Source organism: Aphelocoma coerulescens, chromosome 19 (assembly GCF_041296385.1).
Source record: "Aphelocoma coerulescens isolate FSJ_1873_10779 chromosome 19, UR_Acoe_1.0, whole genome shotgun sequence".
In the NCBI taxonomy this organism is placed as follows: domain Eukaryota; kingdom Metazoa; phylum Chordata; class Aves; order Passeriformes; family Corvidae; genus Aphelocoma; species Aphelocoma coerulescens.
In genome coordinates, this window is record NC_091032.1 from 586,146 (window position 1) to 607,166 (window position 21,021).

General features: G+C 63.4%; 4 protein-coding genes across 4 annotated transcripts; 2 read left to right on the top strand and 2 right to left on the bottom strand.

Moving 5' to 3' along the window:
- Positions 1 to 204: 204 nt before the first annotated feature.
- On the bottom strand, positions 205 to 1,345 carry CLDN3 (claudin 3). Its single transcript, XM_069033598.1, has one exon. It carries the CDS (start codon positions 1,237 to 1,239, stop codon positions 595 to 597), a length of 645 nt encoding a protein of 214 aa, XP_068889699.1. The 5' UTR covers positions 1,240 to 1,345; the 3' UTR covers positions 205 to 594.
- A 7,744-nt stretch (positions 1,346 to 9,089) lies between these two features.
- LOC138120562 (claudin-4-like) lies at positions 9,090 to 9,719 on the top strand. The gene has a single exon (XM_069033341.1). The coding sequence runs from the start codon at positions 9,090 to 9,092 to the stop codon at positions 9,717 to 9,719; it is 630 nt and encodes a 209-aa protein (XP_068889442.1).
- A 2,848-nt stretch (positions 9,720 to 12,567) lies between these two features.
- On the top strand, positions 12,568 to 13,212 carry LOC138120583 (claudin-3-like). The gene has a single exon (XM_069033369.1). It carries the CDS (start codon positions 12,568 to 12,570, stop codon positions 13,210 to 13,212), a length of 645 nt encoding a protein of 214 aa, XP_068889470.1.
- Positions 13,213 to 13,725: 513 nt separating this feature from the next.
- On the bottom strand, positions 13,726 to 16,378 carry METTL27 (methyltransferase like 27). The gene is made up of 5 exons (XM_069033361.1): positions 16,215 to 16,378; positions 16,013 to 16,141; positions 15,797 to 15,932; positions 15,580 to 15,672; positions 13,726 to 15,103 (listed from the first exon to the last, which is right to left on the bottom strand). Exons 1-5 carry the CDS (start codon positions 16,320 to 16,322, stop codon positions 14,865 to 14,867), a joined length of 705 nt encoding a protein of 234 aa, XP_068889462.1. The 5' UTR covers positions 16,323 to 16,378; the 3' UTR covers positions 13,726 to 14,864.
- Positions 16,379 to 21,021: the final 4,643 nt, after the last annotated feature.

Here is a 21,021-nt window from a genome sequence, read left to right on the forward strand (position 1 = left end):
AATGCAAGGGGACAACGGGTCCGCACCCCGAGCAGGGCCCCCCGGGGCGGGAGGGAGAGGGGCTGCGTCTGAGCCCTCTGTCCTCAGCCCGGTGCCACTCGGGAGCTGCCGTATCAGGGTGACTTGGGTGACTTGGGGGGCTGTACCCCACTGTCCCCTCCCGTGCCCACCTGGATCGTGCCCCACATCCCAACGACACTCGGGTACCAAAACAGGACACGTTTATTGACAAATGTAACCGGTACAGACCACGCGTAACAGGAACAGACGGTGCCGGGCCAGCAGCGATGGGGGCTACAGCAGGGAGGCACCATCCCCATCCCGTCCCCATCCCGTCCTCATCCTGCCCCGTCGGCGTGGCAGGACCTCGCCAGGTGCCGCTTCTCCCGCCGACCCGAAACTGCCTCGTGTTTAACCGAAACTGTCTCTATTTACACAGCCCGGCCCTGACCCCGCGGCCGTCCCCATCCCTTCCTTCGCGCCCCCCCCCGCCCCGGCGCTGCCGTCCCCGGGCCCCACGGAGGGCAATGAGAGTCCCAGGGTGGGTCGGTGGGGTGGGGGATGTCGGGGGGTGCCCGGGGGACCCTGGGGGGCTCAGACATAGTTCCTCTTGTCGTAGCTGGTGATGGCGGAGCGTGGGGCGGAGTAGGCCACCTTTCCCGTGGGGTACCTGTCGTCTTTGGGGGGGCAGGAACAGCAAAGCAGGGCCCCCCCGAGCATCAGGAGTGCGGAAGCCGCCCAGCCCACGTAGAGCGAGGTGCCCAGCTCCCGCTTCTGCGCTTCAATCACCAGCGGGTTGTAGAAATCCCGGATGATGGTGTTGGCTGACCAGCAGACAGGGATGAGGGTCATGACACCAGACAGGAGGAAGATGACGCCAGAGACGATGGTGATCTTGGCTTTGGTGCTCTCGTCCTCCATGCAGCGGGTGCACTGGGCTCCCACGATGGCCACCATTAAGCCTATGACGGCCAAGATGATGGCCACCACCAGCAGGGCACGGGCGGCTTGCAGGTCCTGCGGCAATGCCAACATGGAGTCGTAGACCTTGCACTGCATCTGCCCCGTGCTCTGCACCACACAGTTCATCCACAGCCCTTCCCAGATGATCTGGGCCGTCACAATGTTGTTCCCGATGAAGGCCGACACCCTCCACGTGGGTAACGCGCAGCAGATGACGCTGCACAACCAACCCATCACAGACAAGGCCACACCGCCGAGCTCCAGCCCCATCGACATGGTGGTGGACGGTTCAGTGACGTGCTCCAGGTGATGGCGGAGAAGAACCCACGGACCGAGACCGTCGCCGTCACCCGCCGCCGCTCGCAGCCGGGGGATCGGCTTACACCTGTGCGCAGCGCTATTTATGCAGGCTGGCCCTGGGGTGGGGTTTCAGTGCTGGCTGCTGGACGCTCCTCTCTGCTCCTTCGTCACCATCACCTGCGTCTCACACCCTCCCCTTTGTTTGCAGAGATGGAGCCAGGTAACCAGAGAAGGGCGGGAGGAGGAGAAACGCCACCTGCCACAGCCGGTCCCTGGTTTCGGCCGATGGGTATCGGGAAGCACTACCACCGTGCTCATTCCCACCAAACCCCTTCTGTGGACCTGGAAATGGCAAGGGTTCACTTTTCCCCCACAGAGGTGCTAGCAGGTCAGAGTTTGGTTGATTTCTGGAGCATGGTATCGGTGCTCACGTTTAACTGGGGTTCGGTGAGCGTTGGGCACCTTTGCATCACCGTGCAAAGTGCAACCCCTTCGCTGTGCCATGAGGTTTGTGTCACCATTCCAGGGGACCTGCGGGTGCTCCTGGCCCAGCAGGAACCCCTCTAGCCTGGCCCCTCCTGTTCCCACCCTGCTGGGCCAGGAGCATTATCAGAGATCCTCTGACTGGCTGATAAATATCTTTACTCATCCTGCACAAGTCTTGTGGCCTTGAAGGAAGCAGATAATGCACCTAACCACCCCGGCAGTGTCACCCTGACAACCTGAGCTGGCACCTGACAAAGGGAAAAATATCCCAAGGCATGAGCAATCCCTTCAGGCTGGGCAGCAAGAGTCCCATGGCTGTGGGGTGCATGTTTCCCCCCCCCTTGCATGCTGGGGGTAGTGCCAGTGCTTCCAGTCCCCCTCCCCCAGGAATGTGGTTGCTGGACACAGGCTTGCTCCTACCTGTTCCCTGCCTGCTCCAAAAATCTCCTCTACAACTCATTAACTACTCAAGAGCGCGGTGGGATGCTGGCAGCTGGTGCCGTGCAGCTGGGATGGGGGGGAGCCGTGCAACTGCCTGGCTGTGCCCCATGGTACCCTGACACCCCACAGCCAGAGGGGTCAGAGTTGGGTGCTCCCATATTATCCCGACAGCCAACAGCCAGCGGGGTTGGATTTGGGTGCCCCAGAGTATCCCAACACCCCATAGCCAGGGGGGTTGTATTTGGGTGCCCCACAGTGCCCTGATACCTGGTGTCTGGTGAGCCACCTTCTATTGCCCAGCAGCAGTCTGAACCCCCATAACCAGTGGGGTCACCCCACAGCACCCTGATACCCCATGTATGGCTGGGTCAGCTGTTGTCACCCCATGTCACCGCAGCACCCCATATCCACCCAGCCTGACCTCCAGCTCCTGCAGCACCCCATGTCTGACCTCCACCATGCGGTGATGCCCTGATAACCCTGTATCCATCCTCTGCCAACCCACAGCATCCCCAAAATACCCTGTACTTGGCTGGGTGAGCTTCTGCCACCCCACTGTAACATGATCACCCCCCGAGGACACCCAAAATCCCCACAGCCAGCCGGGGGGGGTGCGAGGCTGACCCTGTCTGTGCTGCTGGAGGGAGCCCGTGCAAGCAGCCCCCAGGGTCCTGTGCCCTTGTTGCTGGGGGTCCTGGGGGTCCCGGCCCTCGGGGGCACCTGGGGGTGGGTGTCCATGGTCCAGTGCTGTCACAGTGATGGTGGGCACAGAGCCAGGCTCGCTGGGCTGCCAGCAGCAAACAGGGGGGTCGGGCTGCCGAGGGCCCCCACGTGTGCAGGGAGAGGAGTGCCCGCAGCCCCAGAGTGCAGAGTGCACAGGCACACAGGTGAACACACACACCATACAGACACACACCACACACACACCCCCCATACAGACACACACCACAAACACACACACACCATGAACACACACACACAGACACAGACACACAGACACACAGACACACAGACACACAGACAGACACACACACACACAGACACACACACACACAGACACACACACACAGACACACACACACAGACACAGACACACACACACACAGACACACAGACACACACACACAGACACACACAGACACACAGACAGACACAGACAGACACAGACACACACACAGACACACAGACACACACACACAGACACACAGACACACACAGACACACACACACACACACAGACACACACACACAGACACACAGACACACACAGACACACACACACACACACAGACACACACACACAGACACACACACACAGACACACACACACCATACAGACACACACACAGACACAGACACACACACACACAGACACAGACACACACACAGACAGACACAGACACACACAGACACACACACAGACACACAGACACACACACACAGACACACAGACACACAGACACACACACACAGACACAGACACACACACACAGACACACACACACACACACACACACACACACACAGACACACACACACAGACAGACACACACACACAGACAGACACAGACACACACAGACACACACAGACACACAGACACACACAGACACACAGACACAGACACACACACACACTCCCTCTGCCGGCAATGACGCCCTGGCATGCAGCCTCACACACAGACACACAGACTCATAGTCACATGGACAGACACACAGACACCAACAGACTCACGGACACACCGACACATGGACAGACACACAGACACACAGATAGTAATGCAGCCAGACGCACAGACACACAAAGACACAGGGACAGACAGTGACACATGGACACACAGCTGCACACACAGACACACGGATGGACAGACATGCAGCCAGACACACAGACACACACACAGACGTGGACTGACGGACACACAGACACACACAGCCATACGGACAGTCAGACACACAGCCAGACACACAGACTCACAGACACACAGAGACTCACAGACAGATTCCCAGACACACGGACACATACAGACTCATGGACACAGACAGACAGAGTGACAGACAGACTTATGGATGCACACACAGACTCAGACACACACACAGAAGCTGGCACAGCGGCAGAGGGGAGCAGGCACGCTCTGCTGGTGCAGGTGCGCACCCGCACCCGGTGCACACGTGGCTGTGGGGCTGCGGGCAGGGGTTACCCTGGCGGGGCTCTGGGGCAGGGGGGACCCCAGGCAGGGCTGTGGGGTGTGAGGGTGCCCCAAGCAGAGCTTTGGGGTAGGTTTATACCTCAAACAGGGCTCTGGGGAAGAGGGGGTGGCACAGACACCCCACAGACAGGGCTGTGGGGCACAGGGGTAGGGGCAGGGTTATACCCCAGGTCTGTGGGACAATGGGAATACTCAATACCAGGGCATGGGGCAGGAGAGATAACCCACGTAGGAGTGGGGGGTAGAAGGGAGGGATACCTCTGTGTAGGAATATGGGACAGGGGGGATACCCCAAGTAGGGCTGTGGGGCAGGGGAAGAGTGAGATACTCGAGGCAGGTGTATGGGGTAGGAGCTACTGGGGCAGAGCTGGGGTGGGACAGGGCAGCGAAACACCGCAGCCCCCGACCCTGCAATCAGAGCTCCACACGCGGCGTCCCCACTTCATCATCCCAAATTGCCCAAAGTACAGGCTGTGTCCAGTGTCGTGCCGGCCTGGGGCAGCTGCTGCCGCCTGACTCACGATGGAGGAAGGGGCAAATCACCAGGGTTTCGGGGTGCTGGCCACCCCCGGCAGGACACATTCTTGTGGTGAGCAAACCAGTCACTGGTGTTTACTGAGGAGCTGAGCAGGGCCGGCGTCCCTGGGGGATTCCTGGGAGCACCCCCATCCCAGCTGCTGCATCTCCCTCCCTGGTGCGGTCCCTCTGCACTCCCGCACAGCTGGGGAGGGATGAAGAGTATCCGAGTCCCTCGGGATGGGGACAAAGTGTGGTGGCTGCAGGAACTCAGTGGTGACACGGGGACAGGTTTGCTCCACTGTGATGCAGAGACCCCAAATGTCCGACCCAAAGGTCACAGGAGCATCCCCGCTTTGGAGGCCCCAAAGGAAGGACACCTGCGCTGACACGGGGGACACCCAGTGCAGCATCCCCCATCCTTGCATCCAGCACCCGGCAGCACCCCGGGGGTGAGCAGGAGGTGACGGCAGAAACCGCCCCGGGCGCCGCGGGGCCGCGTCCCACTCGCGTGCGCGGCGGGGCTGGGGTGTTCCCCGCCGGGGCTGGGGTGTTCCCCGCCGCTGCGGTCGGGAGTTCCGGCGCGTTCCCCCCCGGGGGAGCGGGGCCGGGCCGGTAAATGCCGCCTCGGCTGCTTATATTTCAGGCGCGGGGCTGCTGGCTCTGCCCCGGCCAGGGCACACAGGCAGCCCATTGTTGGAGCCCCTTCGGCGCGGCGGGAGCAGGTGAGGCGGCTCCGAGCATCAATGGCAGCTCTGTCTGCCGGCGGGGCGGGGAGGGAGCTGCGGCACACGGGGGCTGGGGGCGGCGGGGGACATGGACCAGCGGGATGTGGCAGGGGGCTGGTGGCTCGCTGGGGGATGCTGGGCCATGCCTGGGGCATCCCCACCCCGACAGCTCTGATCGGCTTCCCCACGGCTTTGCCGTGGCATCCTGCTTCCTCCGAGCATCGCCCCTGGGAGACCCCCATTGCACCGCCCGTGACCCCCTCCCTGATTCATCATCTCCCCCGTCCCTTCGCCAACCACCTTGGCAGCACTTGGGGCTGTTGTCCCTGTTGGGAGCCACTTGTTGCTCAGAAATTGGACAGAGTTTTGACTTTCAGAGCGACTTCAGGCCGAAGGTCCCGTCTCTCCCCGCAGGGACCCCGCAGGTCCCGGCGCTCGGCCCCCCTCCCGATAAGACTTTGCTTTCCCATAGTGAGAAACAACCTGACTGTGCATCTTTGAGTCGGTCGGAGGGGTTTATGTTGGGCAAGGATGTTTTTTGGGAACATTCAGTCTCTGGGCTGCCGGTAACTAATCCTCGGCCCTGGTGGGGAGAGGCTGCCCCGCTCCTCACAGGCTGAGTGGGAGGGCTGTTGGCCGTGCCTCGCCTGGCAGATGTGAAGCCAGAGATCCCGGTGGAACATCGTTTGCTGGCAAGTCTCACCTGCCTTTTTGGGACCTTGAGGTAGCCGGGTTGGTGGGTCCATGTGTGGGTCCTGGGGGATGAGGGGCTCTCGGCTCAGTGACATGGGGTGTGTGAGGTGGGACTGTCACACGTGTCCTGGGCGGGGATGTCCCCAAACCCTTTTTCGCAGGAGGTTCATGCCCCAAGCCCTCTCTCTCTGCAGGGTGTCCTCTACCCTGAGCAAGGTCAGGGTGACATAGCCTCTGCTGTGCACCCAGCAGTGCCTGGCATTGTGGTGACACTGGGTTTAGTGTCACCTCCCTGCCTGGGAATGGCCTCACTGCCCAGCTGAGGGGCTGCAGTGTGTCCCCATGCTGGTGAACATGGGGACACACAAGTGTCTGAAGGTGTTTCCTGATGGATATGCCAGGATGGGAGCTCTGCCCTCATCAATCCTTGTAGTGCAGTGGAACAGGGATGGGAACCCAGGCTCTCACATGTCCTTCAAATCCCACTGGATTTGGGGCCGGGAATCCACGCCTGTCTGGGTGCTGGGGCAGGTGCTGGGGGGTGAAGGCTTGGGATGGGTTGAGTGTGTTGAGTACCCCGTTTTGGGGTGGAGGAGCTCCCTGCTGAGCAAGTGGGCTGTGGTCCCACCAGGACATGTGCCTGTGCCATGGCTCCTTGCAGGTCACACTGGGGCAAAGCTGGGACTGGGGTCCTGCAGGATGGACTGGGAATGAGCACTGGGACGGGGCTGTGGGGCTGGTGTCCATGTGGGGCTGGTGTCCATGAGTGGTTGCCCTGGATGGCATGTCCTGAGGTGCTCGGTGGCCCCACCTGTGCTGCAGCACCATCCTCGGGCTCCAAGGGCACTGGGGTTGGCTGATGCTCCTCCACTCCGTGCCGAGCCAGTGCCTGTTGGTCTTGCTGGCTGGCAGTGCTGGGCACATGGGGCTGGTGTGCTGTCCAGGCAGGTGTGTCACTGGGGAAGGGCACAGGGGCTGCCCCTGTGTGGCAGCTGCCAGTTGGAATATCTGTCACGTTCCAGCATTAATTACAGTAATTGGCTGTCAGAGGCCGTGCTGGCGCCTGCTCTGCCTCCGAGGGGGAGTATGATCAGCTCAAGCTTTGATGCTCTGTGCGCGGGGGAGTCCCTGTCCCCACCTTGCCATTTGTCCCCAGCCCAGAGACATGTCCCCACGTGTCTGCAGGGACACGGCCTATGCGAGCCACACACACGTGGGCGTGTGCTTCTCTCCAACCCCAAATAATGTGGTGGTTACAGCAGCTGGCTGGGAGGTGAAAGCCTCAGGCAGAGTCTGGCCCCGGCAGGGATGCTCTGGAGCCTTGTAGATTAAAGGGAGCCCTTGACCACAAGGCTCTGGCCGCAGGGTGGACACTCTGGTATGTGAGCAATGCGGGCGTTCCAGCAGGACAGAGCACAAGTCAGACAGGCAGGACCCTGACCATCCCCTTAGGCTGGGGTCTGCTGTGAGACAGGGGTGTCCCCAGGCATCCTCCTGGCACTGCAGTGCACGGGCCACCAGGCTTGTCCCAGCACACTGGGACGTGATGCCCAGGGACATCCTGGCACCAGCAGCAGCAGCTCCAGAGTCCCTCATACCAAGCAGACCACAAGTGGTTGGATCATGGTGGTAATGCCAGTGTTTGGGAAAACTAAGATTATCTCAGTGCCTCTTATCTTTTCAGAGGCCCAGGATTAAGCTGGGGTGATGAAACAGTGCAATGTCCGTCTGTGCAGTCTGTCTGGTGTTGTGCTGTGCCTGTGCAGGTGCTGCAGGGGCTCGGAGGGAGCAGGGAGGGGACCTGTGTGGGAGTCATGGATTAAAGGTGAACAGGTCAGCTTCAGTATGGCATCAGTGCTGGCACTGGACTGGCCTCGGCACTGGGATCAGTGGGTACGGCACTGGGACACCGCGAGGCCAGATCTGCCCCTCACAGCCCCAACCCACCCAACCCCACCAGGCAGGCAGTGGGACATGGGCAGAGCTGTGGCTGAGGGTGGCTGTGTGAACCCTGGCTCAGCACTGGAGCACCGGTGGGCTGGGTTTGGGGTCTGCCCCCCCCATTGCCCCAGGCAGTGCTGTCGCTCCTTCGTGGGGAACCGGCAGCTGCTCCAACCGGTTTGTGGATCTGGGCGGTGACACCTCCTGCCCCAGGCCTAATGGAGGGCAGGGAAGTGCTGGTACGGACGCCAAGGAGCAAACAAGGGCTGCTTGTGTCCTGCCGGGCACAGAGCCCAGCAGCCAGGGAGGACAACGTGCTGCTCCCCCGGCACAGGGCCATGGCGGGCTGGGCTGATGTTGGAGCAGTCATCATGAGCTGGAGGGAAACTGAGGCATGAAGGCGTGAAGGCACCCCATGCAAGTGATGGAGCAGAAGGTGCTGGCAGTGATGGCAGAGATATCCTGGTGCCTGGACACCGGCTCTTCCCCTTTAGCATCACGGGCTGAGCCCCAGCGCTGCCCTGGGCATGTCCTGCCTGCCCACAGCAATGGGATGCACTCCTGCACCTGGGTGGCCTGATCCCGGTCCCCTGCATCCTCCTCTGTGGGAGCAACCGGGATATTAAGTGTCATCGCTGCAGGGAGAAATACAAGTGGAAGAATCCCGGGAAACTGGTTCTACCCCTCCGTCCGGTGCTGGCGGCAGGCCGGCGGCTGCGGCGGCGCTCCTCCCTCGGCAAAGGCATATAATGCCTGCCATGGTCCCGGCAGCCGGCACTGCACGGCGGGAGGCGGGCAGGGGAGCGGGCAGCGAGCGATGGCCTCCATGGGGATGCAGGTGCTGGGCATCGCCCTCTCCGTCATCGGCTGGTTGGCCTCCATTCTCTGCTGCGCGCTGCCCATGTGGCGGGAGACGGCCTTTGTCGGGAACAACATCGTGGTGGCCCAGATAATCTGGGAAGGGCTGTGGATGAGCTGCGTGGTGCAGAGCACGGGGCAGATGCAGTGCAAGGTGTACGACTCGCTGCTGGCCCTGCCGCAGGACCTGCAAGCCGCCCGTGCCATGGTGGTGGTGGCCATCGTCCTGGCCATCCTGGGCACCCTGCTGGCCGTTGCCGGCGGCAAGTGCACCAACTGCGTGGAGGACGACACCGCCAAAGCCAAGGTCATGATCCTCTCTGGCATCATCTTCATCATCGCCGGTATCCTCATCCTCATCCCCATCTCTTGGTCAGCCAACAGCATCATCCAGGACTTCTACAACCCGCTGGTCTCCGACTCGCAGAAGCGGGACCTGGGCTCGTCCCTCTACGTGGGCTGGGCGGCCTCGGCGCTGCTGCTGCTGGGGGGGGGGATCCTGTGCTGCACCTGCCCCCCCCGCGGAGAGAAGCCCTACTCCGCCAAGTTCACGGCTGCTCGCTCGCTGCCAGCCAGCAACTACGTGTAGGAGCCGCCGCGCCTGCCTGGACGCCCCGGCCGCTCCGGGGAGCGGGAACCTCCCGAGACACTCAACCTCCCCGGCTGGGACTGGCCGGGCGCCGGCGCAGTGCGAGGGAGGGCAGACAGAGCCGCCTTTGTTCCACCGGGATTCAAGCCGGTTCTTTAGTCTCGGCTGAGACAGGGAACAAGGAGATCCTGTCCTGGCTGCCCGCGGAGGGAGTCCTGCTCCCCCCGGAGCATCCAGCTGAGGCATCTTCTCCGAGACACCACCTGATCCCCTCCTCGAGCATTTCCTGGGTCCCGGTATCGGGGTTCGCCATGCGATGACACAGCTCGCGGGAGCCCGTCCCGCGGGTGGCACAGGGCTCTGTCGCCCCGCGTGGAACTCCCCGGGACGTGTCTGTCCCTCGGGGTGGGTGGCGGTGTCGGTGCTGGCAGGGACAGCGAACCTGTCCCACGTGGTCACGGGGACGTGGTGGCTCTGCAGACCCCGGCAGGGTCTTGAGGGGTGACAGGGGCTCTCACCTGCCTGTTCCCTAAATTTTGACTTTGACCTACTTTCGGGGCTCGGAGCGGCCGTACCGAGTGTGATTTCTCGCGGCAGCTCCCCAGGGCGGGGGCATCATTATCCTGGGAGTGGGAAGGCAGCGGCCGGGCTGGGAGAACCGGTCGGGGAGGCGGGACCGGAGCGGGGCTGTGCCCCCGCATGGAGGGGGCGACTCCCGGACCCGACTCCATCGCCGCAGAGTGGGGTGCCCGGGGCCGGGAGTGGGGTCTCACAGTACCCCTGTCTGTGCTGCCGTCCGTCCGCGTGTCCAGCCTTCCCGCATTAAACGGCAGCTGCTCAGACCCTGCTGTGCCTCGTGTTCTTTGCCCTCTCCAACACCCGCCTGGATGGTGGGACAGCCCGGTGCTCTATGCCCTGGGCTCCCGCCCCCCTGAGAGATCACCCAAATCCGCTCCTCGGAGCCTCGTGAGATCCCCGCCGCCTGTTCCAACCCTGGCATCACTCTCTGTTCCTCGGAGCCTCGTGAGATCCCCGCCGCCTGTTCCAACCCTGGCATCACTCGCCGCTCCCCTCCCGAGCGGCCCCGGAGGTGACAGCGGCTGCTTGCACGGCACAAAGCCTGTTCCACGCCTGTCCCACGCCTGACCCGCCGCGATCTTCCCACCCGAGCAGGAAGAACGTGGCGGGCGCCGACCGGGGCGGGTCGGGGCGCGCTGGCCCCGGGGCCACCCCACAACCCCAGCTGGGAGCGCCCCGGGGCCGGCGTGGGCAGCGCCGGGTGTTTTGCCTAACTCGCTTCGGGCACGGCAAGTGCTCCTCTGGCTTGGGAACATCCTTCCTTCCCACCTCGGGGCTCGTGGGGACGAGGGGCGACTCTGCCTGGCTCTGGGTGTCCCATCTGGATCTGAGGGCTTGAGGGCTCCCAGCTCCCCAGTCCCTTCGTGGGGCACGGGAATGGTGGAAAATGTGCCTGTAGCCCTGTGGTGCCAGCGGCCAGGTGGGAATGTGAGCACAATGCTCTCTCGAGGACCCCTGGGGAACCATGGAGCCACCACCTGTCCCCCTGCAGGCGGTCACACACCCTGGTTTGGGTGTCTCCTGTGGCCCAGGTCCCGCTGGCTGGGGAAGGGTGCCCGGGATGGGTCCCATCATCCCGACCCCTGCCTGCCTGGAGCGCGGGGAGAGGGACTGTGATTTTAGCCCAAAGGGTCTTTCACAGCCCAGGGGATGCAAAGTGCCAGTGCTGGGTGTCCATCAGGCTGCTGAGGGATGAAAGGTGCTGGGGAAGGAGTTGGGATACAGCGGGAGAGGAGAGGCTGAAGTAACTGAAACCAGGACAGGGGAAATGATGGTGAAACCTCTGGCAAGAGCTGCAGAGTGTGCCAGGCACAACCGATACCCACTGAGCTCAGGGCCATAAAAACCTGGCTGGTCCCAGCCACCAAGCGCAGCACAGGCACCCATGGGTGAACTCTGCTCCGCGAGGGGCTGAGCTGGGTTTGGGCTGAGCCAGGGCCACAGCGGTCACATGTGACCATGATGGAGCTGCTGGTGTGTCCAACATGTGTCCCTGTACCAGGGACACCACTTGTGGTGACCCCATAGCCCCTCACCAGGGTTTGCCCTCTCGGGGCTGCTCCGGGGTGGTATCGCAGAAGGTGCTGAGACCCAGAGCCGGGATCAGAGCAGACATGAGCTCTGACCTGTTTCCATTTCCTCCTGGAGAGGAGATCCCGGGTCCAAAGGTCGCTGCAGCATGGCTGTGAAGGCAAAGCCAAACGGGGAGCAGGCACTGCTGAGGGGGATGGGGGGCTGCCTTCTCTGCCTGTGTCCCTGTCATGAGGCTTGGGGCCAGGGAGGCTGAGCACCAGTGGTGGAGTGGGACACGGGGTGGGCACTGGGGGTTGGCCAGTGACATGGGGTGAGTGTGGGGTGGGGGTTTTGCCCTCTGGAGCACTGGGGGATGGGCACAGCAAGCCCCCTATCCTACTCCCCAAAACCCATCCCTTCCCTGACACTTGCCATGCCCTGGGAAGGGGCAATGGCAGAGGCTGCGCTGTGCTATGGGGACAGTGTGGGGGCCAGTGTGACACACAGGGGCTCCTGCACCTTGGCCTGCTCGGGGCCTGGGTCCTCAGAGCCACACGTGTCCCCATCCCGTCCCGCAGCACCGCCCCATGGCATTCATGCCCCCATGTCCCTTGAGTCCCCATGTCACTCATGTCCCCATGCTGTCCTGCAGCCATTCCCACCCCGGTGGGGAGCAGGACATACAAACAAAGCCCATGCTGTCGCTGGCTGGGGGCTGTGCCTGTGACACCTGTGCCCTGTCCCACAGGAGCTGCCGATGGCGATGATGACCATGCAGATGGGAGGGCTGATGATGGCCGCACTGGGCTGGCTGGGATCCATCCTCACCTGTGCCCTGCCCATGTGGAAGGTGACTGCCTTCATCGGCTCCAACATCGTGGTGGCCCAGGTGTTCTGGGAGGGGCTGTGGATGAACTGCGTCTACGAGAGCACGGGGCAGATGCAGTGCAAGGCCTACGACTCCCTGCTGGAGCTCACCTCCGACCTGCAGGCTGCTCGTGCCCTGGTGGTCACCTCCATCTTCGTGGCCTTCCTTGCCTTCCTCATGGCCCTCTCAGGAGCTGACTGCACCCGCTGCGTGGATGACAACGGCACCAAGACCAGGATCTCTGCAGTGTCAGGTGTCATCTTCATCATGGCCAGCATCATGCTGCTCATCCCCGTCTCCTGGTCTGCCAACAGCATCGTCAGCAACTTCTACAACCCCATGGTGCCTGAGGCCCTCAAGAGAGAGCTGGGGGCTGCCCTCTACATTGGCTGGGCCTCCAGTGCCCTGCAGCTCTTCGGTGGTGGTGTCCTGTGCTGCTCGGGATCCCAGTCCCAGCAGGACCACTACCCCAAGAAGTACCGGGCAGTGAAAACCTGTGGCCCGATGGGCTATGCCATGAAGGACTATGTGTGAGCCACTGTGCCCAAGTGCCAGCCCAAGGCAGAGCACCACTGTCCCTGTCCCGCGTCCCCGTGCCACCCCTGCCCATGCACTGCCTCCTCCTGCCCATCCCCACGCTGGCTGACCCCCAGCACGGTCCCCATGTGTGCCCTTCCCCAGGGCAGGGACTATAAACATCCTGGTGCCACCAAGGCTGCCTGGGCTCATTTTGAACAGCGCGGTGTGGGGAGGATGGTGACGCGTCCTGGGGGTGCTGTGCCCTGCCAGCTGCTGTGTTTCAGCACCTGGAACATCCCATGTTCCCGTGGGGATCAGCTCCTGGTGTTCCCTGCAGCAGGAAACTGAGGCAGGGAGAAGATGCTGAGAGCTGAGAGAGGCACAGAGGGACACCAGGGGCTCTCAGCCCCCGTGGACTGGGAGGGGACCCCAGAGAAAGGCTTGAACCCCCCCTCCCGGGCTCCTGGCCACCCACCCTGGAGGGTCCACATTCCCCCTGCTCTGGGAACAGCACACAGGAGGCAGACAGCAGGGACAGGGTTTATTGAACAGGCAAGTGCAGGGCTGGGGACAGCCACAACTCCTGGCTGCCCAGGGGACGAATGGGGAGGGAGAAGTAGGGCAGCTACGGATGGGCACAGGGACCCCAAAACATGGGGGACAAAGCACAAGGGTGACAAGAGCCATGGGGAGGGTGAGTGTGGAAGATGTGGGATGCCCTGGGTGAGGGACAGAGACAGACACAGCCACTACCTCACATTGGGGAAGAGCTCCTGAGGGGAAGGAGGCAACCTGTTGCCAGGAACATGGGAACAGGATGAGCAGGAACAGGTCTGAGGGAAGGGAAAAATGAAAAAAGCCCAAGTATTCTAGCAAGAAATTTGGGTAAAAAGCTTCCCAAGGGAGCAGTGGAGGAGGAATTGTGGAGGCAGCCCAGCAAGGGGTTGGGGGAACAGGCTGGGCAGGCAGCGCTGGGTGGGGAGCAGCCACCAGTTCCCCAAATCCCTTCCAAACTCATTTTCCACCCAGACCATTAACTACAAAGCTGTGGGAAAATGAGAGATTCCAGCAGCTGTTGTGAGATGAAAGGTGGATGTGGCACTTGAAAAGCCTTTCCAGCTGGGAGCCACCTTGGCATTGCTGCTCCAGCTCTGGATGTGGAGGCTCCTGCATCTCAGGGCTGGGTTCAGCCCTGGGAAGGATGAGGATGGGAGGCCACAGCACACAGTGATGGGGACACACCCCTAACAGTCCCCAGGTAAAGACTCTGGGGGTGGGAGATGAAGGAGGATCCAGATTTTGACCATGAGTGCTGAGGTGGGTGAGGTGGGGACAAGACATCCTGGACTGGACATGCCTTGGAAAGCAGCCATGTGGGTCTGTGAGATGTCATGGTGAGTGCTGAGGTGCTGGGAACAATGCCTGAATGTCAGAGCTAAAGGTGGTGCCCAGGTGACCCTGGCGAATCCAGGAGACCCTCCCCATGCCGAGGAGAAGACAATGGCCCCAAGCCCAGACTTGGGGGAGAAGGAACCAAGAAAGGGAATGGGGAAACTCCCCCAAAATGTTGTCACCCCTCAGCAGCTGCCCTGCTCCAGGAGGGGGTCACTGGGCTCAGTTTTATAAGGGGCCCAGTGCTCACCCCCCCTCCAGAGCCATGCTGGCTCTCAGCCTTCCTCCAGGTGCGGCACAGGGCACTTCTGGTAGATGTAGACCACCCCGGAGATGTAGCCGGTGCCCTGGGTGCTCTCCTCCTTGGTGGTGGCTCTCTCCCAGTATTCCACCTCCTGGGCCAGCAGCTTCTGCCAGGCTCCGCTCCGCTCCAGCTGCCCCATCGCCGCCTCCAGCTCCTCCTTGTACCGCAGGTTCGAGGGGTTGCTCCTTGTCGTCAGGCACAGGAAACCGCCTGCAGGACAGGAGACAGGTAACACTGACACAGCGTGTCCCTCTCTGGGGATGGCACCCCCTGGCAAGGGTGGCGACATGGAGAGGCACTGAGAGCCTGCCAGGAGTCAGCGCGCAGGGGACAGGCAGGGCAGGGGCACAGACAGGGCATGGACAAGGCAGTGGGCAGGGCACAGACAGGACAGCAGGCAGAGATGGGCAGGACAGGGGGCCAGTGGGCAGCGGATGGGCGGGATGTCACGCCTGAGCACGGGCTGTCACACACCAGCACTGCTACTGCCACCTCCTACCTTGTCCCGCTGCCCGGACCTGGCAGTGGGCAAGGTCAGGGACCCGTGACATCGCCTGTCCTTTGGCAGCAGGGACAAGGCCACGGGTCCAGCGTCCAGCGGGATGGGGACCCACATCCACCGGAGCCCGGTGTCCTCATCCCACCACCCCGGGGGTCGCGGCGGGGAGGGTACACGGGCCCCTTACCCGGCTTGGTGACCCGCAGCAGCTCCGGCAGCACCGTGCTCGACACCTGCCCCTCGCCCAGGGCCCCCACCACCGTCACGGCGTCGTAGTGCTCTGCGAGGACACGGGGCGTCACCGGGGGCCCTCCGGGGCTCCCCCCGCCCGGTGCCGGCCCGTCACCTGCGGGACACGCGGGTGTCACCGAGGGGTCCCTCCGGGGTCCGGCCCCTCCCGTTACCTGCGGGCGCGGGCAGCGGCTCCGTGCCCAGGACGCAGAGCCGCAGCTCCTGGTAGAGCCCGGTGCTCCGCGCCAGCTCCAGCATCCCTGCGCTGCCGTCCACGCCGTGCAGGCAGCGGAACCCACGCCGGTGGAGCTGCGGGGACAGACGCACCGTCACCCCCGCCCCGTCCCGTTATCTCCAGCCCGCCCCGTCCCGTCCCGTCCCGCCGGTACCTCCCGCGCTACGAGCCCGGTGCCGCAGGCCACGTCCAGCAGCCGCGCCTCGGCGCGCGGCGCGGGGAAAGCGAAGGAGAGCGAGGCGGCGGCGAGATGCGGTGCCCGGTACTCCAGAGTCGCCACATCCTGAGGGGACACGGCGGTCAGCGGGAACAGCCGCGGCCCCCCGGCGCTCCCGTCCCCGCGGGGTCCCCGGTACCTGCTCGTAGCGGGCGGCCCAGCCGTCGTAGAGCCGCAGCCGCTCGGGCAGCGCCGAGCCCCGGTGCACCGCGGCCACCTGGTCCCGGAGCGCCGCCGGCAGCCCCATCCCGGTACCGGCCGGGCCCCCGCGCCCACCGGCGGGGCTCCGCTCGGGACACGCCCCCCGCAGCCCATTGGCTCCTCCCCCGCTCGCGACACGCCCCCAGCGCCTCATTGGCTTCTCCGCCCGCCCAGGGCACGCCCCCAAGTGCGTTTTGTCAATGACCCCGCCCAGGACACGCCCCCACAGAACACGCCATCCCCGTCATGGCCGCGCCCCCTCGCCCTCCATTGGCTCAGAGCGCCCGCCCCGGCCACGCTCCCCGCGCTCCATTGGGCGCCGGAGCCGCCCCTCGAGCGGGATCGGGGCGTTGGGAGCGACCAAGTGCGCAGGGCAAAGCCGGGGAAGGGCCAGGTGTCCTGGGATTCGGCCAAGTGTCTGAGTGGTGACCAAGGGCCCCAGGACGGTGTCAAGTGCCCTGGGGGGATGACCAACTCCAGGAATGATGACATCAAATGCCCTGGGGGCATGGCACCGAATTCCCACTGCGGGTGGCCCCAGGAGCCCCAGGGCTACCACTTTCTCCCAGCAGTGTCCACTGTTTCTGCTGCTCTGTCACTTAGAGGGGTCAGTTCCCATTGCGTCACTCATGTCCCAGGCTCGGGGACAGTGCCCTGGACAGGTCACCTTCACCCAGCCCCACGCGGCCCCATCCTGCATCCGCATCTTCTTCCCCCACTCTGACCGTCACCCAGCTCGGCCAGCACCCGAGCCCGCCGTGTCCCACCGTGTGCGGCAGGGAGAGCCCGGGACTGCCCCGGGGAGGGGCCACCCACCGCCGGGACAGGTCCTCCTTGTCCTGACCTGCCCATCCCGCTCCCGCGGGGCGGGGGTCATTCTGCGCTGCCCCTCGGGGACAGGGGACAGGAGCGGGCAGTGTCTGGGAAGGAGGAGGCACATTCTGGCTCCTGCGAGGAGCGGGGAGTTGGAACTGATGATCCCTGCTGGGTCCCTTCCAGCCCGAGGTGTGCCATGATGTATAATCTACGTGGAGTTTGGGTTTTGCTCAGAGAAAGAAACACCCCCGAGAAGCAGCACGATGCACGGGGGGGTGGGATGTCCCCTCCGGATCACAATTCTCTGGAATGCCCGATCCACGTTCCGCATCCAGCTGCCTTATCTCCCGAAGGGGCTGGCCCTGGCAGGTCACTGCCGGAGTCCCCTGTCAAACCAACCTTTGGTGTCGCAGCGAGGACGAGGGACCAGCTCTGGGACAAGCCACAGCTGTGCCCATCGCCTCTGGCTGTTTCCAGCAGCGAAACAGACGGATCCAGCCGCTAATTAGTGACGGATTCAGCTGCTAATTAATGACGGGAAGAAAATGCGGTCCCCTGATGGAGCCGGTGGCTGCCCCGAGGCCGCGTTGGTGGCTTCGTCACCTCCTCTGCGGTCCCCGTGTCCTCCTGCTTCTCTGCCCTTCCGTGGCTGGGGACCTGCCCGCGGTCGCACGGGGGGACAGCCCAGCCCCGCGGCGGGCAGTGCTGGCCGGGGCCCTCGAGAGGGAGCCCTGCGCCCGCGGGACCGACCCCGCGCCCCGCCGGGCTCCGGTGTCACGCCCGGGGACGGCCTCGGAGAATTCCTGGCGGAGCGACAGAGGACAGTGCGGGGCTGGGGGGCGGCAAGGCCTCGGCCCCGTGACAGCGGGGACCGTCCCCCCACACCTGAGGACACCGGGATGGCTCCCAGGCGGCGTCCAGGGGGCTGCAGCCCTGTGGCAGCTCCTGCCACTGTTCATGAGCATTTTGTCCCCTCTGCTGCCACCAGCGTGGGCCCAATCCTGTCCCTCGTGTCTGGCATCCCCGGGAGAGCTGTGGCCTCCAACAACGGCTCTCACAGCTCGTCGTGGTTCCCACCACTAATTGAACCTTCCTTTACAAACGCCGCCCCTGTCTCTGCTGGCCCCAGCGGCCACTGGGCCTTGCCGTCCACAGCCTTGACCCGCACGGACCCAGCCCCGAATTAGCCGGTGCTTTCCCAGGCATCCCCTTCCGGGGCTGGCTGGCCCTGTCACAGCACAGCTGTGCACACATCTGCACCCTGCACCACCACCACGGCTCTGGGCTGGCTGCCACCCAGCTGGAGCCAGCCGGGGTCTGCACCGGACCTGCTGCCAGTGCTGGATACCCTGGGCTGTCCCCGCTGACCGCAGGGGACAGAGGTGGCAGCAGGCTGTGGCGGGTTGAAGCGTCCCACGGCCAGTGCTGGTGTGAGGCTGGACTTTGTCCTAACACGTGGCCTGGTGCTGGCGGGCTCCCTTTGGGTCACAGAACGTCCTGTTCCTGTGGCGCAGCTCCCTGGGGCGCTGTCCTTGTCCGCTGCCTGGGGACAGGGCTCTGTCTGTGCCCTAATGGGATGCTGGGACCCTGGAGCCCAGTTCAGCTGCCCTGCTGGAGTGTCCCCACCACCCCTCAAAGGGAGCTGTGGGGACATGTGTCCCCCAGGCAGGGGCTGAGCCCCCCGAGCCCACAGACCTCTGGTGGGACCTCGCCTGCCTTCCCTCCCCAGGGAGCTGGTGCAGGGGTGGAAGGGTAGCTTAAGTGGGTCCCTCGCCTTCAAATCTGCCACTAAACTGGGACAGGAGTTGGGGGAGCCCAGGTCTGTGCTGGGTTTGGGCCAGGCATCTCCAGGGTGGGCAATCTCCCCTGGCACCAAACCTGCCTGCAGGTCCCCCTTCTGAGCCTTCCTGGGCCCCCAGGTGAAGAGTGTGGTGGCACTGGTACCCTGGGCAGGTGGGCTTGCATGGCTCAGGGCCTGTGCAGGGCATCCCTGGCATGTCCTTGGCCCTTGGGGTGGGACTGATGCTGTCCCCTGGACATCCCAATGATGTTGGAATGTCCCTAAGCTTCTTCATCAGGCTGGAGTGACAGAATGCTCGGTCTCACGGCCTTGTGTGCCTCAGAAACTTTCTGGGTGGCCCACACAGCCCCTGGGTCCAGCTGTGGGGTGGATGTGTTCCCTGCGGCAAAGGGACAGATGCTTAGAGGGGGACAACTGCTGACTTGGCAGCTTCTGGCTCAGAGGACTTTGGGGACAGTCATGGTGCTGTCACTGCAGGCTGTCAGGGTCATGGGCTGCATCTCTGTGTCCCTGCTGCAGCTTCTTGGTGGTGCAGGAGCACACCAGCACCAGGGAATGTCCTCAGGGCACCCCAAGACATTCACAGCTCTGGGAAAGGGCCCTTCATGGTCCCCTGAGCTCTCTGCTGCATTTCCTGAGCTGGGAGAGCACAGACAACCATCCCATGGGGCACAATGCTTTGCTGGGTGCAGAACTGGGCAGAGCAAGGAAGGAAAACCCTGTGGGGTGACAGCCAGGTGGGATCTGGAGAGCCCTCGTGGGAGACAGAGGCAGGAGGCAGGTTCAGGTTGGACATTAGGAAAAATTTCTTTACAGAAAGGGTGGTCAGGCCCTGGCACAGCTGCCCAGGGCAGTGCTGGAGTCCCCATCTCCGGAGGGGTTTAACAGCCCTGTGGCTGTGGCACTTGGGGACGTGGGGCAGTGGTGGCCGTGGCAGTGCTGGGGGAGTGGCTGGATTCAATGATCTAGAAGGGCTTTTCCGACCTGTGATCTTTCAATGGCCGAGGAGGTGACAGACAGCAGGACAAGGCAGGGGTGGCTGGTGGGGTTTCATACACCCTGGCTGGGATTGCTCTGCACTCACATCCTTACAGGACAGAGCATTTTCCTTTCCCAGCATCCAAACGTGACTGGAATTTGTCCACTTCTCCCCCAACCCCCATCTCTCTGGTGTCCAAGGACTGTGGATTTTGCCCCCTGAACCCCACTCAGCCGCAGGAGCTCGCCTGGGTCGCTGGGCTCCTGCCCTACTTCTGAGTCTGTCAATCTTGGTGTTTTGTCGCTGATGGTGCCCGGGGCTGCTGTCACCAAACCTCCTGCTCGGGTCCCCACCGCCCGCAGGGCCCGGACCGGGTGACAAGGAGGGGCTGAGCTGTAAATCAGCGCTGCAGGCGCGGAGCTGGGCGGAGATCGGGGCGGCGGGAGCAGCTCACGGGGCTGACTCAGGAGCCTCACACGGCCGGGAAGGGCTGTGCTGCCTCCAGCGGGCCACGCTGCCCATGTTCCACGAGCCCCCCGGCACCTGGGTTGCTCCCTGACTGTGGCTGTCACCCCGCAGGGCACCGGCCATGGCTGGTGCCCGGGGCCAGGAGCAGCGAGGCGTCCCTGCCATGCTGAGAATATTCCCTGGCCTCCGTGCTCCTGCATCAGTCCCAGCCTGTGCACGTGTCACCCGCATCTCACCTTACCTGCAGCCCCAGTGTGCGGTGCTCCCCTCCCTCCCGCACCCCCAGGGCGTGCTGCTTCCATCCCTCTTGCATCCCCAACCCTCGGTGCTCCTTTTCCCTGAACCTCCCGTGCATGGGCTCCAACCCCCCTTTGTGCTCCTGGAGCACAGAGCCCCTGCATCCCCCCTGCCCCCCAGGACACAGCAGTCCCATGCCAGCACATCACAGGGGCTCCCACACTGGTGAGATTCCCATTTCTCCCTATCCCCATCCCAGATGCCAGTGGCTCCATTCACAGGGTGTGCTCTGGCTGCAGTTCTCATCTGAGCTCAGCCTCTTCCTCACCTCTGAGCAGCCCCACAAACCATCCACACCCCCAGCTTATGGATCTCACTCCTTGTCCCCATTCCCCCTTGTTCCCTCTTGTCCCCATTGTCACCTGCTCCTTTCCCCTGTCTGGG

Bases quoted from the DNA above. Each gene is read 5' to 3' on its own strand.
- CLDN3 (XM_069033598.1), bottom strand. From the start codon at position 1,239: ATGTCGATGGGGCTGGAGCTCGGCGGTGTGGCCTTGTCTGTGATGGGT.
- LOC138120562 (XM_069033341.1), top strand. From the start codon at position 9,090: ATGGCCTCCATGGGGATGCAGGTGCTGGGCATCGCCCTCTCCGTCATC.
- LOC138120583 (XM_069033369.1), top strand. From the start codon at position 12,568: ATGGCGATGATGACCATGCAGATGGGAGGGCTGATGATGGCCGCACTG.
- METTL27 (XM_069033361.1), bottom strand. From the start codon at position 16,322: ATGGGGCTGCCGGCGGCGCTCCGGGACCAGGTGGCCGCGGTGCACCGG. The intron at 15,933-16,012 runs GTACCGGCGGGA...CTGTCCCCGCAG, and splicing joins CCGGGCTCGTAGCGCGGGAG to CTCCACCGGCGTGGGTTCCG. The intron at 15,104-15,579 runs GTAAGGGGCCCG...CCTGTCCTGCAG, and splicing joins GCTGCGGGTCACCAAGCCGG to GCGGTTTCCTGTGCCTGACG.